At 42.0% G+C, this 17,747-nt stretch overlaps 1 protein-coding gene across 1 annotated transcript; it reads left to right on the plus strand.

Moving 5' to 3' along the window:
* The first annotated feature begins 1,427 nt into the window (after window positions 1-1,427).
* On the plus strand, window positions 1,428-11,559 carry LOC134345098 (antigen WC1.1-like). The gene is made up of 5 exons (XM_063045257.1): window positions 1,428-1,551; window positions 2,356-2,487; window positions 4,304-4,390; window positions 4,476-4,562; window positions 11,245-11,559. The coding sequence occupies exons 1-5, from the start codon at window positions 1,440-1,442 to the stop codon at window positions 11,298-11,300; spliced, it is 474 nt and encodes a 157-aa protein (XP_062901327.1). The 5' UTR covers window positions 1,428-1,439; the 3' UTR covers window positions 11,301-11,559.
* The last annotated feature ends 6,188 nt before the right edge of the window (window positions 11,560-17,747 follow it).

The raw sequence follows: 17,747 nt of genomic DNA on the forward strand, positions 1-17,747 counted from the left end.
TTCTAAACTACTTGTGCCTGAGTGGAAAAAGCCTTTTTGAATGGATCCTGTCTGAGCGACTCATAATGGCAGTTATCTCTAAAAAATTTCACCTCATTCTTGTACGTTCTAGGGTATAACGTCCTACCTTATTTACCCAAAATAACCTGCAGATGCTGTGGTCAAATCAACACTCTGGAGGAACTCAGCAGGTCGGACAGCAACGCGGAAATGTACAATAGACGTTTCGGGCCGGAACCTCCACCGATCTTTTCCACGGATGCCACCCGACCTGCTGAGTTCCTCCAGCGTGTGAGTGTTACCTTATTCACCCTTTCCCTTTTACTCATAGCCTCAATACTGCAGCATAATTGACAAAGTTTTCTGCACTCTGACAATGTTATATATATATATATTTATTATTTATCTATAAACGTAAGGATCTGCATTGGGAACATTTCACTGAAATTTTGAATTAAATGTTTTACAGAAGTATGGCCATCGAAACCGCAAATTAGGAAGGTCAAGAAGGAGAAGATAATCAACCCATTTCCAAAAACCTCCGGTAATTACTGATATTTTCATTATTCAAATTTTTCAACGAGTGTAAATTTGTTCTTTTTTTAATGCTTCTTGTTTTAAGGCGTTTTCTCTGCTCCTTGTCTGAGAAGGATGAAGATTTTACCTCCCTCAATTTCCCTTTTCCGCTCTCACTTCATTTCTTGTCGCGTCAGTGCAAGAGAATATTTAAGTACAATGTAGGCCAATTCGCTGCTTTAGCAAAAAAACGATAGAACATTCTTGCTGAACGCTTTGTAATCAAAGGTTCGAGATATTCTAAATTTGGAGAGTATCGGAAAGTTTAACTGCTGAAGGACAGAAAATGGTGTGCGAGACGTTACAGCCGTATGGCTCAGATGTCCAAAAAAACTTCAGCGTTCAATGCAAAGTATAATGACGCCATTACAAATCCTGGTACATCTTTTGCCAAATTGTAATTCCAACGTGTCAGGGCCATATAGGATATTAAATACCTGTATGTATATTTGTTTTCAATGAAAATATTGACAACATCAGAGTAGATCAACATATTCTATCGAACGTGTTGTTCTTCAACTTTACTGTCCAATTGCATCCACGAACAATTAACATCCCAAAACATTAAACAGATGACTCATCTCTAGAAGTTGAGAGGGAGAAGTGGGTACATAGGAATTCCAATACAAGTTAATTCTCAAATAAGAACTCGTGCATCTTTTGTTTCAGACCTGCGGCTCGTGGCGGGGATCGATAATTGCTCTGGAAGACTTGAAGTTTTCTTCAATGGGACGTGGGGAACGGTCTGTGATGATTCATGGGACAGACTCGATGCTGCTGTCGTCTGTCGCCAATTAAAGTGTGGGGATCCAGTCCTGGTTTTCGGGGGGATGCTATTCCCCCTTGGAAACGGCACTATTTGGATGGACGAGGTCAAATGCAAAGGGAGTGAGAATTTTCTGTGGGATTGCCAATTTTCTACATTGCATCGTCATGACTGTGGGCACAAAGAAACCGTCGGTGTGATATGTTCTGGTCAGTAATCAAATTATGCTTCTACTTTTCGTCAATTCCACTTATTTGCTCGTCATATCTCAATCTGTTAACACAACCCTAGAAGAAACCTTGATATCTTTGAATGGGTATCACAAAATTTACCTTTCCATCATTGCTTGTCCGAGTCCTCAGCTGCTGGTGCCGTTCTACATAATGTGTCTTGGTCTGTATGTCTGTCATTTTCTTGGAGCATTTATTTCCCCTGAAGCCCATGCTTACAATCCAGCTTTCCATCTCCTTACCTCTTAAAAAAATTCACACTCTATTTGCATCCCTCAAACGCCGCTGGTGTTCGACTTGAAATCTTCACACGACTTGGAACTTCCCGAAAAATGCCTGGGTGAGATTAGTATTTATATGTCTTCATGTGCACTGAGCAGTAATTTTCAGTTTACGTTTAACATTATAATGTTCAGAATTAAAATAAAACCCTGACAAACGCATGGAAATTTCACTTAATGAAGGCTGACAATTTTTCTCTGCTCTGATAGCTGAATCCGTGATTTGATGAAAGGCATGTTTTAAAATTCATTTACTCGGAGATACAGCACGGTCACAGGCATTTCTGGCCCAGTAAGACCGCGCCGCCGATTACAGTCAGGTGACCAATTCACCGAATAACCCCGACATCGTTGGAAAGTCGGAGAAAAAACACGCTGTCGGGGTTGTATATGCAATCTCCTTTCAGGCAGCAGTGGAATTGAACCAAGGTTTGTGACGCTATGCGCTTCCGTGTTGCTCCTGACAAAATGTATTTAGATTTGTTTAACGTCTTTCTTTCAGATCACCAGCCACATACTCCTCCTCTTAGTAATCTGAGAGCCTTCTTCTACGCCATCCCTTTCATTCTTGGTTCTCTTCTGGTCATCGTTTCTCTCTACCTGATCAAAAGCAAACGAAGACAGTTCCAGAATGGTTGGTAAATCTATTCTCATAAGCCTTCATGATTGAATATGAACTAATTTAACATTCGTCATGTTGATTCTTAGCTATATGGTAGGTTCCATGAATTCAGATTGCATAAACGCATAAATACACTCTAACTGGCTGTCTAGGATACTCAGGTCTCGATTATTTAGGCGTGGATTGTAAACGTATTTTCCCTTGGTGAGATGAGCTAGAAAATATAAGTTGGCGCCACAACGCAGCTTGAAGGGTACTGCTGAATGCAGCGTATGCAAGGTGAAATGATGCTGTCAGGCTTATCTGCTCGCTGGACGGACGGAAGAAACAGCATATGGAAGTAACGCGGAGGCTGTTGCTGAACGAAACTCAATCTGGGAATTGGAATGGCATTATTACTGAACTCATAGCATTACGGCGCAGTACAGGCCTATCTGCGTCCGCTGTCTGCCGACAATTTAACTTACTCTAATTTCGATATACCCATCCCGCCATAGAGCACTCCATTTTTCTTATCTTAATATTCTGCCTCCAACACCACCCTTGTCAAGACGCATCACTCGCCGCTCTGTGTGATAAAAAAAAAACGTATGCCCTATACTTCCCTCCAGTCACCTTAAAATTATGCTCCCTCGTATTTTCAATTTCCGCCCTGGAACAAATATTCATTATATCCACTTGTTCTATGCCTCCTGTCATTTTGTATGCCTCCAACAAGCCACTCCTTATCGTCAACAACAGGAATTCTGCAGATGCTGGAAATTCAAGCAACACACATAAAAGTTGCTGGTGAACGCAGCAGGCCAGGCAGTATCTATAGGAAGAGGTGCAGTCGACGTTTCAGGCCGAGACCCTTCGTATAGACAGAATACACTAATCCGCTTGCACAATGCTTATCAGACAATTCTGAATACTGCTGTATGTTGCTGACTGTCTGATTATCAGAGAGCAGTTAGTACAGACAAATATTTCAGTGCGGTTGAGATGATGTAAGCATTGTTGGTTCACTGGACTTTGGAACTTATGCAGATGAATTTGATGAAGGCACAGACGATATTGCCGGTTCTATTTTTAATTCTATCACACGAAGGAGGGTTGCGAAGAATGTTTCTGGGATATTTTAATAAATGGATAAAATAGGAGATGTTAATTAAGTAATATATGTAATAATGTAATGGCTCCGTCTCTCTAAGTGGACAATGGATGCGCCCGTCTGGGCGATGAATATGGAGATCCCGGGCTGCCTAGACATCAAGATCCCCCTCTCGGCCTCTCGGATGTGGTCCAAAGGAATACGAAGCAGTACATTTGGCGTCAGCTAGGCTGCAGTAGCTGCCGGAAGGTGACGTGATACGTCATCCAACCGCCTTAGCCGCTCCACTCCGGATTAGTGCAGGGTTTACTCCTTAGCCTTCTTTTCTTCCGAAGATCCGTAACCCTGGATAGGGGCCCATACCGAGTACTGTCAGCCGGAGCCAGCTGAGCCCGGGACTCGTGTAAGGCTGGGTCGTCACGCTCTGTAGTAGTAACATATGGAGCCACTACTCACTACCTTATAAGTATATTATAAGTCATGTATATTTGATAGATAAGTAACTATGCGTGCATGCACGAGTACGCGTTTGGCCTCTCTCTCTCTCCCTGTCCCGCGCGCGCCCTCCCTCCCTCTCTCTCTGTCCCACACCCTCTCTCTCTCTGCTTCCCACACCTCTCTCTCTCTCTCTCTCTCTCTCTCTTTCTCTCTCTCTCTCTCTCACTCTCTCTCGCCCACACCGCCCACCCCCTCCCGTTTTCTTCACCGGATAAATTTCCTTTTTTGTTATTTCAGGCGATAGGAAGTCACGGCGTTCTACACAAAAGTTTGGTGAGCCGTTTTATGAGGAGATCGCCATTCAAGAGACTGGGCCTGGAGTCGGTAATTGTTTTTGAACAGAATGCATCAGTTATCTTTCAATGTGAGTGAATGGTTTTATATTAAGTCCAGGTTTTTCTTTCATCAGTAAATGCGCAATCCATCAGCTCAGCAGATAAATTAGAATTTCATCCGGACGGTGATCTGCATGACTACAAAAATGAAGACGTGGAAGGTAAGTTTGATAAAACTTTACCCCTCAGTGGTCTCATCAGAATAGAGCGAAATAAGTCATGGTCTTAGAATCAAACGCAGGGATATTACAACACACAGCAACGAAAATAATTAAAATAGAATCAATCAAATGCAGATTGAGGAAATTTCAATGAGAATACCATAACGCACTGGAGCAGATTTTAGCCTTTCTGCCCATCGAGTCTACTACTAATTGAAGTATGGAAATATCTGGAAATCTAATCATTTGGCAATTCCTAGAAAAACAAAGAACAACAGAGACAACAAAAAAAGCTGAGACAATATTTCAAATCGAAACAGTTTCATCAGGAATTTCTCAATGGACATACTGACGTTTCTGCACGCAACTCTCGTTAGCATGCACACAATTCGGTCACGTTTTCTTTCAAAGATATACGTATTAACTATTACGGTTATTGAGGCTTTTATATCTGATGCTTTACCGTAAACTTTGAAATGCAATTACTTTCCTCAAACACAAAAGTAACTCATTACAGTGGGTGATAGATGTAAAGATATGACATAAGAAACTATATCTGCTTTCTTTGGAGGTTGCATAACAAAGAGGCTTCTAGAAATGTCTCGTGATATTAACCTAGTCTTGGAAGAAAGACGGTAAAAACAAAATATGTACGTTCAACGGCGGCATAATCTCTACATATCCCATTAACATTAGCCGTAGTCAACTGAACGGGCCATGGAACATGGAACAGTCGAACTTCTGGTTCACGATGTTGTGCCAAAGTAATTAAAGTATTGATTAGACCTCTAGCATAAATGTCTCAAACAGCACTATACCCTTTTTCTCTACATCTGTGGGCAAACCTCTCCGATTCCAAACAGACAAATCACTATTGGTCCTGTACATTTTATTCTTCCGGTTTAGCCCAAGTTGTAAGACATAGTCAAACACCTCACAATAAATCCTTTACAGACATCTTCCTCATATCTGTCTTCGTCTATTACCTTTGCCTACGCGGAAATCTGAGTCAAATAAGACACAGCCTCTCCAGCAGTAAGTAATGATGCTCTTCTTAATTAGTCTGTGTTGATAAATCCTATCACTATGAATGTTCTCGAATATCCTCCCTGCAACTAACGTGAAAGTAACAGGTCTATGGTTTCCAAGGTTATTCATATGTTGTGTAACAGAACATTAAGTAATTTCAGTTTGCTGCGACATCATTTGCTCCAGGTAGGACATGAAAACCTTGGACATCGTAACTCTCTTAATATGTGGTATATCTCCCACCGTGCTTGGTGGAACTTATCTACCTTCATCTTCTTCAATAGATCCAATAATAGGTCACCCTTTTTATCCAAATGCTATAGCATATTAGAAACCCTTATCTTTCACGTCCTTCTCCTTTGTTGATACCAACGCGCAGTCAGTTACACATCCTCCACATCCAAGTACATATTTCATCCTGTATCCTTGAAGAGGTTCAAACCTCTCCCTGGTAACCCTATGCTATACACAACTATAAAACAAATACAGCAAGGAAACAGGCCTTCTCAGCGCTTCTAGTCCGTGCCGAACGCTGAATCTCACTTAGTCCCATCTAGCTGCACCTAGCTCGTAACCCTCCATTCCATTCCTGGCCATATCCCTATCGATTTTTTTTTTCTTTTAAGTTACAAAATCGAACCTGCCTCTACCACTTCTACTCGAAGCACGTTTCACAGAGCTACCACTCTCAGAGTAAAGAAGCTCCCTCTCGTGTTTCCCCTAAACATTTGCCCCTTAACTCACAACTCATGTCCTCTTGTTTGAATCTCCCAGAATCTCAATGGGAAAAGCCTATCCAAGTCAACTCTATCTATCCCCTTCATAATTTTAGATACCTCTATCAAGGCTCCCTCAACCTCCTACGCTCCAAAGAATGAAGACCTAACTCGTTCAATCTGTGGGTTCTTTTTTAACATTTAAGAATACATTGGACAGATACATGGATGGGAGGTGTATGGAGGGATATGGTCCGTGTGCAGGTCACTGGGACTAGGCAGAAAATGGTTCGGCCCAGCCAAGAAGGGCCAAAAGGCCTGTTTCTGTGCTGTAGTTTCTATGGTTTTTCTATGGTTTTCTATGTCTCTATATTGTTGACATCTTTCCGATAATTTGGTGAGCAGAACTGGACACAATACTCCAAATCTGGCCTCACCAATGCCTTGTACGATTTTACACTACATCCCAACTCCTGTACACAATGATCCGATTTATAAAGGCCAGCACACCAAAAGCTTTCTTCACCACCCTATCCACATGAGATTCCACCTTCAGGGAAATATGCACCATTATTCCTAGATATCTCTGTTCTACTGCAACACTCAGTGCCCTACCTTTTACCCTGTATGTCCTATTTTGATTTGTCCTGCAAAAATGTAGCACCTCACACTTATCAGCGATAAAAAAAACAACTTCTGCCATCTTTCAGCCTACTCTCCGAAGTGGCCTAAATCTCTCTGCAAGCTTTGAAAATCTACTTCATTATCCACTAAGCCACCTCCCTTAGAATCATCTGCATAGTTACTAATCCAATTTACAACCCCATCATCCAGATCATTAATGTATATGACAAACAACATTGGACCCAGCACAGATCCCTGAGACACACCATAGTCACCAGCCTCCAATCTGACAAACAGTTATCCACCACTACTCTCTGGCGTCTCCCATCCAGCCACTGCTGAATCCATTTTACTACGTAAACATTAATACCTAACGATTGAACCATCCTAACGAACCTTCCGTGTGGAACCTTGTCAAAGGCCTTACTGAAGTCCATATAGACAACATCCACTGCTTACCCTTGTCAACTTTCCTAGTAACCTCTTCAAAAAATTCAATAAGATTTGTCAAACATGATCTTCCACGTACAAACCCATGTTGACTGTTCCTATTCAGACCCTGTCTATCCGGATAATTACATATACCATCTCTAAGAATACTGTCCATTAATTTACCCACCACTGACGTCAAACTCACAAGCCGATAACTGCTAGGTTTACTCTTAAAACCCTTTTTAAACAATGGAACCAAATGAGCAATACGCCAGTCCTCCGGCACCATCACCGTTCATAATGACATTTGAAATATTTCTGTCAGAGCCCCTTCTAGTTCTATACTAAATACCCTGGATGTTCGAGGGAATATCCTGTCAGGACCCGGAGACTTAGCTAATTATATATTACTTAAAAGCGCCAGTACTTCCTCTTCTTTAATCTTCATAGTTTCCATAACTTCCCTGCCTGTTTCCCTTACCTTACACAATTCAATATCCTTCTTCTTAGTGAATACCGAAGAAAACAAACTGTTCAAAATCGCCCCCATCTCTTTTGGCTCCGCACATAGCTGTCCACTCTGATTCTTTAAGGGACCAATGTTATCCCTCAATGTCCTTTTGATATTAATGTAACTGGAAACCCTTGAGATTTATCTTCACCTTACTTGCCAAAGCAACCTCATATCTTCTGTTAGCTTATCCTATATCTTTATTAAGATTATTTTCCATTCTTTATACTTCTCGATCACCTCATTTACTCCATGCTGGCTATATTTATTGTAGATCTCTCTCTTTTTCCGAACCAAGTTTCCAATATCCCGTGAAAACCATGGTTCTCTCAAACTTTTAATCTTTCCTTTCAACCCAACAAAACAATAAAGAATCTATACCCTCAAAATCTCACGTTTAAATGACCTTCATTTCTCTATTACATACATTCCATAAAGCAAATTGCCCCAATCCACTCCTTCTATACCCTTTCACATCTGCTCAAAGTTAGCCTTTCTCCAATGGAAATTTTCACCCTGGATCCAGTCCTATCCTCCTCCATATTTACATTGAAACTAATAGCATTATGATCACTGGACCCGAAGTGCTGCCCAATACTTACCTCTGTCACCTGACTTATCTCAATCCCTAACAGGAGATCCAACATCCAACACTGCCCCTTCTCTCGTTGATACCTCAATGTATTGCTACAAAAAAAAACTCCCACAATCACAACCTTGTGTTTACTACAAATATCTGCTATCTCCTTACAAATTTGCTACTCTAATACTCGCTCCCCAGTTTGTTCTTGCTTTATATATAAAATGTGTTAAGTTTCTCTTCAAATCTGCTTCTCAATGTCATTTCATGACTCTTGAAGGATTTCCGAATCCTTTTCATTAGTTATTTCCAATATTCAAAGAATCCAAGGTTCATTTTATTATCAAAAAATGTAAGTAGACACAACTCTAAGAATTGTCTTCACTAGATATCCATAAAATACAAAAAGACGGAGAAGTAATGTATGAAACCATAGAACCCATTTTCTTTATTATCTTGATGGATCGATTTTATTTTAGTTTTCTTTATGTGATTGACTTAACATACCAGCTCTCTCGTTATCCGAGGTTCCTTTACCTTTCCATCCTGTCGTTCGCTCTCACTGCTGTCAGTGCAGCTTGTCTTTAAGCACCTTCCACATCTGCGATATAGACTTGCCCTAAAATAGCTGCTCTCAATTAACTCTCTCCAGTTCTTGCTTTATCATTTTGTAGTTTGCTTGATCTCGTTTAAGGATCTCAGGCAAGGTCGTTGGCGACCTTTTCCATGGCTACGTTAAACGTTATGTTGGGCATTTCCCCATGTATTGTCTCCTACTGAATGGTTACTCGCCAGATTGGCCTCATTTCCAAAATCAGGTTTAGCATTGTCCCTCCTTTAGTTAGACTCTACATACTGATTTACAGATATGCAGTGTGACTACAAGTGTGACTATAAGTAGACTGACAAATATATGAATCATGAGTAAAATGGATACATTCTATTTGCCTGTATATGAGCTACTCTAACAATGATGTAGACTGCCGACACCATCGATGTAATAGGACTTCCTTTGTTTGAATAACTCCACCCTCAACAGTAATATCTTTCAGGAACATTATGCAGCGATTGCTCATAAATCAATTGATTTATGTTGCCAAAGTTATTCCGAAAGAAAATCCCTGAGACAGCAATTATATCACCAAATATTAAAGCTACTGATGAACCGTACTGTCAGCACTGTAGTTTCCCTTCAGTTAATGTGCAATCCTGTTCTGAAATTACTTGGGAACATTCTTGGGAGCAGCTTGTTTAACTAAGCCCATCAACTCCGCTGGGACAGAGGCTGCTGACAAAGTTTGCGAGATCTCAGTCCTGGAACAGTCTTTCAGGCAATCCCCAGATGTATCCCTCTCGATATAGATCCTTTCTTGTCCAGGTATAAGGACTTTGTAGTTTCTCTTGACGTTTCTCCAGCTCCAGGCATTTTCAGGATGTGTTTGCTAAACCAATGCCCAACCCTCCTTTTTTCGCAGCCGGGCTTGGGAACCTCCATTGCAGAGGTTTGAGAGCAGAAGTTTGTTCATGATTTCACAGCAGGACGAGTGCGATACAACGCCAAGGCTCAACATTACGTTGTAAAACATAATTCGGAATGGGCTTGAGAGTCACGTCCTGATGCTGAAAATGGGATGAAGCATTGTATTTTTAAAGTTTACAGTTTTAGGTCTTTTACACAGAGAGTTGTGGGTGCCTGGAATGACTTGTCAGAGGTGGTGGTGGAGGCTAAACCATTAGGGGTATTTAAGAGCCTCTTGGACAGGCACATGGATGAAAGAAAAATAGAGGGTTACGGGGTAGTGAGGGTTTAGTACTTTTTTTAAGGAATATATGGGTCGGCACAACATCGAGGGCCGAAGGGCCTGTACTGTGCGGTAGTATTCTAGTGTCTAGGGTCTACTGAGCGATTAAATAACTTACCCGAAGGACTACATACTTATCTATTTTCTAACAGAAATAAAGTTCGACAATTCAGATTTGCAAAGAGATTTTGCAGGCATGTGCGGGATTCCGTAAAGGTTAATCTAAAAGGTTGGGTCTGTGGTGAGGAAGACAAATGTAATGTGAACATTCGTGAAAGGATATGTATATAAGAACAAAGATATAATGGTGTATAATGGTGCTGTTTTATCGGCATTAGACAGGCAGAGAAGACTTGATTGGCGAATTGAAGTTCAGGACAAGGGGTCACAGTTTGAGAATAAAGCGGATGCCTTTTAGGACCGAGATTAGGAAAAACAACTTCTTCACACAGACAGAGCTGAATCTCTGGAATTCTATGACACAGGAAACATTTGAGGCCAGTTCATTGGGTATATTTAAGAGGGAGTTAGATATGGCCCTTGTGGCTAAAGGGAACAGTGGGTATGGAATTTAGGCTGGTACAGGGTTCTGAGTTGGATGATCAGCCATGATCATTCTGAATGGCGGTGCGGACTCGAATGGCCGAATGTCCTACTCCTGCACCTATTTTCTATGGTTCTATGTTTCTATGTTTCTATGAATGTCTTAATTCTGTTCTCATGTCTTATGGTCTTATGGTAACGTTAACTTTGTTCCTGTGTCGGACATTGCTACTTAACCTGCTCACGATTAGAAGTTTTCTCTGTGGTTGTTTCCTATTTTCAACATGTGTACTGTTCAGATCTCTGGAGATAGTGAGAAATTCTTCGTTGACAACGAGCCGAATGGATACTGAAGGGTTTGATTATTGGCAGTTAACTTCACTTTATTTAATGTGTTGTGGCAGCATTTCTGCAATGCACTCAGGAATTGTCTTTCACTTTTCAGAATCCCCTTCGTCGCTTAACGAAAAATTCGGAGAAGAACATGACGGTATTCAATAATGCGCTTGAAGAAATGTGAATTACAATCATTCAGATCAAACATTTTATGGTCATTTGCAACCACCGTGCAATTTCCATGTATGTTTTATAATTCATTTAATGTCATGTTGTACATGGAATTCAAGCCCCTCTGTGATTTGAAGTGTGATCCTTCCGGAAGTGGAAAACAAAGCAAAACTTCTCAACGGTTTGGCAGATACTAGTGATGCAAAATGTAAAACGGCTTTAAATTGAATTTAACGCTTACGTTATTTGATGTGCTATATGTGCTTTGAGCTGGATGTGACTATTAGCACTCTGATTTGCACCCTGGCCCCGGCGGAACGCTGTTTCTTTTGGCCGTATTCGAGTGTATGGCTGAATGACTGTTAACCATGAACGTAAACCTGAATTTAAATCGTTAACTGCAGTAAATTTCATAATCATGTTTTTGAAAAGCAAGTGTTTGTATAGTGCAGAATTTGTGAAATGTGCTCAGGAAAGCTCTGTTTATTATTGTATAACATTTAACAATTTCCAAAACAATAAAATTGAACAAGTGGTGGAGGTATCTGTGATCAAGCACTTTGGGTCGATGGAAAATTATTCTGTTACCTTTAAAATGGTTATACAGAAGGGTAGAAACGATTCTCGTACTAATGCCCTTAAGTGAGGTAAATGGCACTCTGGACCCATCAGGAGGGACATTGCAGTAGTTCACCCGTCGAGTTTCTTTGCAAAGAAGAGAGCATTTTCCCAGTGGTCTGACATTAAAACCTTCCTGTATCCATAAATACAAGGAACTAAAGGTCGTAATCTCTGTATTCTCACCGGTGCCTCCAGCCATGAGGGTAAGAATGTTAGCATAGATTTGATTAATGTGTGGCATATGCCCCATCGAGTCTGCAACATATTTTCATCGTGGTTGATCTCTTTTCCTTCTCAGCTCCCATCTCTTTCCTTCTCCCCTTATCCCTTCGTGCAATACTTTTCAATGGTTTCGATAGGTGCATTTAATTTCAGAGAAATCTATGCAATCCACGAAATCAATGACAGTTAACTGTTAGAATCCCCTCGACACCCACCCCCCACCAACTCCGCCATCCACACACAAGAAGTAGCAAGGCAACGACACCCCTCCCACAAGAGGGAAACAAAAATAAACACATCGGCGCCCACACCGAGCACTGAAAGTGCAGCAAGCATTAATAAAGACACAGATTTGCAGTACCCCAAATCCGACACTTTCAGTCAGTATTCGACACACTACAGGCTCTCTCCCTCCCTAATATGGGTAAAGGAGGTGTCCCCGTTTCACAGCGAGAGGCGGTACATAACAAAACACGTCGCTGATTAATGGTGTTGAAATGCTGTTTCCGATCGTCCTGCTTCTCCCATGACGCAGCAGTCGGGGGAACCAGCCTCGAATCCGCCCGCCTCCAGAGCCACGACAATCCGGCACCCTGAACGTGCGGAAGACTTCTAGGCCGCGTCCCTGGCATATCGAAAAAAAAAATCAGCTGGTCATGAGGCCCTGGGAGCTGGTGCCATACCCGCATGGAGCAAAAGTCAAAATATAACTCCACGTGAGGGTCCACAGAAGAACCTTGAAAGGGTTAAAGAGATATCAAAGATAGAAATGAAGCTGTTTCCGAAGTTGGAAGCAAAGGAGTTCCTTTTAGCGCCATCATAAAGCAGCTCCGCCTCTTCTTGATGAATCGAGAATTTATCACCCTCATCCTTAAATATACTTAGTGACATGACCTCCACATGACTTCTCACCAGAGGAGACATCCCTCCACATCCACGTTATCGAGGCCTTTCAACATTCGACAGGTTTCAATCAGGTCATCCCTCATATCTCTGATTTCCAATTAGTAGAGGCCGCTTTATAAGACAATCTTTTCATTCCCCGGAATCATTTTCAGCAAACGCTTTTGGACCCTGAAATGGTCTTATTACATAGAGGACCAGAACTTTTCACAATTTTCCAAACGACGCCTCACCTCTGCATTATAAAGCTTGACTTGACATAATTGAGTGTCAATTCTATTTATCTTGAAATTAATATCTCAATTGTCTTCCTCGCCACGGTCTAAAAATGCAAATTAACCTTTAGAGAATACTGCATGAGGACTCACAAGTCCATTTACACAACAGGTATTTGAATTTTCTCTCCATTTAGAAAATAATACGTGCATTTATTCGTTCTGCCCAAGTGTATGACCATGCACTTTCCTTCGCTGTGTCCCTTTTGCAAATTCATAGCTCATTATTCTGACGTGCCTAAGTCCTTCTGTAGCCTTTCTGCTCCCGCAAAACCAGCTGCCCCTCAAACTATCTTCGTCTGATCCGCAAGCTTTGTCAAAACGCCATCGAATCCTTCATTCAAGCAATTGAATGCAATGTAAAATGAAGAAAACCCAACGCAGACCTCTGTGAAACATAATTACTCACCGACAACCAACTTTTTTTATTCCCAATATTTGACTCTTGCAATTCAGTCAATGTTTTATCCATGCTAATATATTTCCTTTATGCCATGGTCTCTTACTTTATTAGCAACCTCATATGTGGCATCGTGTCAAAGGCCTTCTGAAACGCGAGTACGATTTTCGGATGTTTACCCTGCTTGCTATGTCTGCAGCGAATTCCAATAGATTTGCCAGGCAAGATTTTCCTTGAAGGAAAAGGCTTCAAAGTACCCCGAAAACACATCCTTGAGAATCAAATCCAATAATATTTCACCTATTTAAGTCAAATTAACTGGTCTGTACTTTCCTGTGTTTTTGGAATGGCTTTTGCAATCCGTCATCGTCGTGGCTATCCCTCGAGCTCGAGGTGATGGTCTTCGTTCTGAACAGAGCGAAGACGCCTGTGCGTGTATTTGTTTAACGTGTACAGTACTTGATGTTGCACTCCAAGAAGCACAGGATACCCCAAAAAACAACCGACTGATCCAATGGCATGGAAACCACGACGATTGGAACTGATAGATCCGTTGCAGCCTTTATCCGCCTTCAGAGCCGTTGATTTAGAAGTAACTTCGTCCGCCACTTCCAACGTTGAGGTCTTGGTTGGATTGATCTTTGTCAGGGACCTCACCCTCGACCTTCCCACCGTGGGTAACCCTACACGGAGCATAGCTCCGGACGGCATCGCACTCGGGATCTCAGGACCACACACGCTTCTCCACCACGACATGGTGACAATCTTGAAAGAAAGGAACAATGCATCATATATGTGGATCATTGTAGATATATTATGGGGAATGTGTGATCTGTACCAAAAGGACGGGTTACATCTGAGCTCAATGGTGTAACATCCTTGTGAGCAGGCTTGGGACAGTTAAAATCGTGTTGGCAGGGGGTTAGGGACCAGGATGTCAAGTCGATGATGTAATTTGGGTGTAAAGGTCGACGCAAAGTGCACAACGACTGTGAGGAAGTATAGGCAAAACTCACAACACGCTGGAGGAACTCAGCAGGTCGGGCTTACGACCGATCTTTTGCACGGATGCTGCCCGACCTGCTGAGTTCCTCCAGCGTGTTGTCTCTGTTGCTTTGATTCCAGCATCTGCAGATTGTTTTGTGTTTAGGAAGTATAGGCAGTTATTAGAGGGTTAGGGTTAGGGTTAGTATACTCCAATTGATAGGTTGAAATATATTTACTTTCTTTAGTGGAATTTCCAAAACAAGTATGCTGAAATAACAGCTTGGCCAGCAGCTCTAACTAAAATAATGCGGCCATTACACAGGCTCCACTGCTTACAAGGGCATATATGAAGGAGGTGGAAAGTGGCAATTCTACTCAGTCATGGTGTCATAGCTGCAGATAAGGAGCAGGTCGTGAAGGGATCAACTACAGTTAATGTGGCTGGAAGTCAGAAAAGCGAAGGGAGTGGTGACTCTTCTGGCAGTAATCTAATTTCCACTCCCCCAGCCGCCATCCATAGCAGCAGCACAGGAGACATCCTCCCCATATACAACTTATCTACCCCATTCATCATTCAGTGGTTTGCAATGAAATCTCCCTGCATTTTTTCTAAAATCTAGTGAATACAGGTCCAAAGCCGTCAAACGATCCACCTATGTTAACACTTTCATTCCCGGAATCTCCTCTGAACTCTCTCCAATGACAACACACCATTTCTGAGACATCGGGCTCAAACGTGTTGAAAATAATCCAAGTGCGTTTTGACCAGTATATTGTAAAGCCTCAACATTGTCTCCTGGCTTTAAAATTCTATTCTCTTGAAATAAATGACAACATTGCATTTCCCTTCTTTACCACAGACTAAAGCTGTAAATTAACTTTCTGGGAGTCTTGCATGAGGATTTCTAAACCCCTTTTCACCTCTGCTAATTGTATTTTCTTCCCATTTAGATAATAGTCTACGCTACAGTTTCTTTCGATGAAATGCATTATCAATAGCTTCCCAGCTCTGCATCCCATCTGCCACTTATTTGCCATACACCCATTTGTCTAAGTTCTGCTGCAAACACATTACCTCCTCAGCTCTAACCATCCCTCCACCTATCTTCGTATCATCCGCAAACTTGTCCACAAAGCTATCAATTCCACGATAGAAATCTTTGACAAACAATATGAACGCTAATATTAACGCTCCCAGACTGACACCAAAGAAACAACACTAGTCACTGGCAACGAAACAGAAAATGTGCCATTTATTCCACTCACTGCCTCCTGCTATCAGCCATTTCTCTATCAATGCCAGTATCTTTCCTGGAACGACATACGTTTTTATCTTGTTAAGCAGCCTCATGTGAGAAACCCTAGCAAATGCCTTCTGAAAATCAAAGCAAAAGACGTCCACTGTCTCTCATTTTTCCACCTTGTTCGTTAATTCCTCAAATAACTCCAGCAGACTGTCCAGGCAATATTTCCCTTTACAGAAACCATGCTGACTTCGATGTATTTTATCATAAGTTTCCAAGTACTCCGACACATCATCCTTGATAAAAGACTCAAAAAGCTTCCCAACAACTGAGTTTAGACGAATTGGCCTATAATTTTCTTTATTTAGCCTTCCTCCCTTCTTAAAGAATGGATTGATATTCCCATTTGTCCAGTCCTCCGCGACCATACCAGAATCAGGTGATTTTTTTTTTTTTTTTTCATGGCTATTGCAATCTTTATTTCTACTGCATCATCTCTCAAATCTCTGGGATGCATTCCATCTGGCACAGGTGACTGATTCACTTTCAGACCTTTCATTTTGCCAAGGACTTTCTCCTTTGTATTTCCAACGGCACTCACCTCTGCCCCTGACACTCCGGGACCTCTGGTAGTGTCCATGCTAGTGTCTTCCACAGTGAAAACTGATGCAAAGTATTCATTACTTTCATCTTCATTTTTTTGTCCCCCATTACTACCTCATCAGCATTATTTAGATGTTTCACAAAGGACAGGGAGGGAGGCAAAAGACTTGGGGCGTGGCACTGTTGATCAGAGATAGTGTCACGACTGCAGAACGGAAGGAAGTCATGGAGTCTACGGAGTATCTGAGGATGGAAGTAAGGAACAGGAAGGTGCCAATAACTCTGCTATGTGCTTTTTATAGACCACTCAATAGTAACAGGGTCATCGTGGAGGAGATTGGGAGACAGACTCTGGGAAGGTATAATAATAACAGGGCTGTTGTGCTGGGAGATTTTACTTTCCCAATTATCGATTGGCATCTTGCTAGTGCGAGGGGATTGGATGAGTTGTTAGGTGTTTTCAGAAAGGTTTCTTGACATAGTATATAGATAAGCCTGCAAGAGGAGAGGATGTAGTTTATCTAGTATTGGGCAATGAACCTGGTCAGGTGTCAGATCTTTCAGTGGGAGAGCATATTGGAGATATTGATCTCAATCTCAAGGAGGAGGGGAGAAGAAGATGGCGGCGCGACGCAGCGCGCGAGGCCGCTCCGAATTAATGCCGTATTTGTAAGTAGGGGCCATGCACAATCCTGATTAGATGTAGTCAGACGTGAGAAGCACGGAGGAACATCTGGAGACACTTCAGAAATGCCTGCTTCCCTGTTGTTGCTACTGCGCGATCGAGAACCTCTCGAGGGGAAGGCCCCAGGTACTCGGCTTTGCTTGTTGCCTGTTGCCGGGGCCAGGGTCGAAGGGCTCGGTAGAGATGGTGCTCGGTGCTGTGTATCGGAGGGCCAATTGGAGGCTCGAAGTTTTCGGACGGACTCAAGATTCGGCTGTGGTCGGTGTTTCCAGGATGCTGCACTGGCAGGTTTTCCGTGCTGGAAACTTATGGCAGGAAGATGGTTCCTCTTCCTTCTACCGTCTGCGTGAGATGATAGGCAGTTCGAGAGACTTTGAGACTTTTTTTTTACCGTACCCATGGTCTGTCTCTATCAAATTACTGGACTGTTTTACACTGTTGTTACTATATGTTATAACGAAAGTGTCTTTTCTCAGTTATTTTTTTTTTTGTCGACTTGGT

Source organism: Mobula hypostoma, chromosome 4 (assembly GCF_963921235.1).
Source record: "Mobula hypostoma chromosome 4, sMobHyp1.1, whole genome shotgun sequence".
Taxonomy (NCBI): domain Eukaryota; kingdom Metazoa; phylum Chordata; class Chondrichthyes; order Myliobatiformes; family Myliobatidae; genus Mobula; species Mobula hypostoma.

What these genes read in the sequence shown, in the direction of transcription:
- LOC134345098 (XM_063045257.1), top strand. Translation starts at nt 1,440, where the DNA reads ATGGACGAGGTCAAATGCAAAGGGAGTGAGAATTTTCTGTGGGATTGC. An exon ending in ACGAAGACAGTTCCAGAATG is followed by an intron (nt 2,488 to 4,303) that starts GTTGGTAAATCT and finishes TTGTTATTTCAG; the next exon opens with GCGATAGGAAGTCACGGCGT. An exon ending in CAAAAATGAAGACGTGGAAG is followed by an intron (nt 4,563 to 11,244) that starts GTAAGTTTGATA and finishes TTCACTTTTCAG; the next exon opens with AATCCCCTTCGTCGCTTAAC.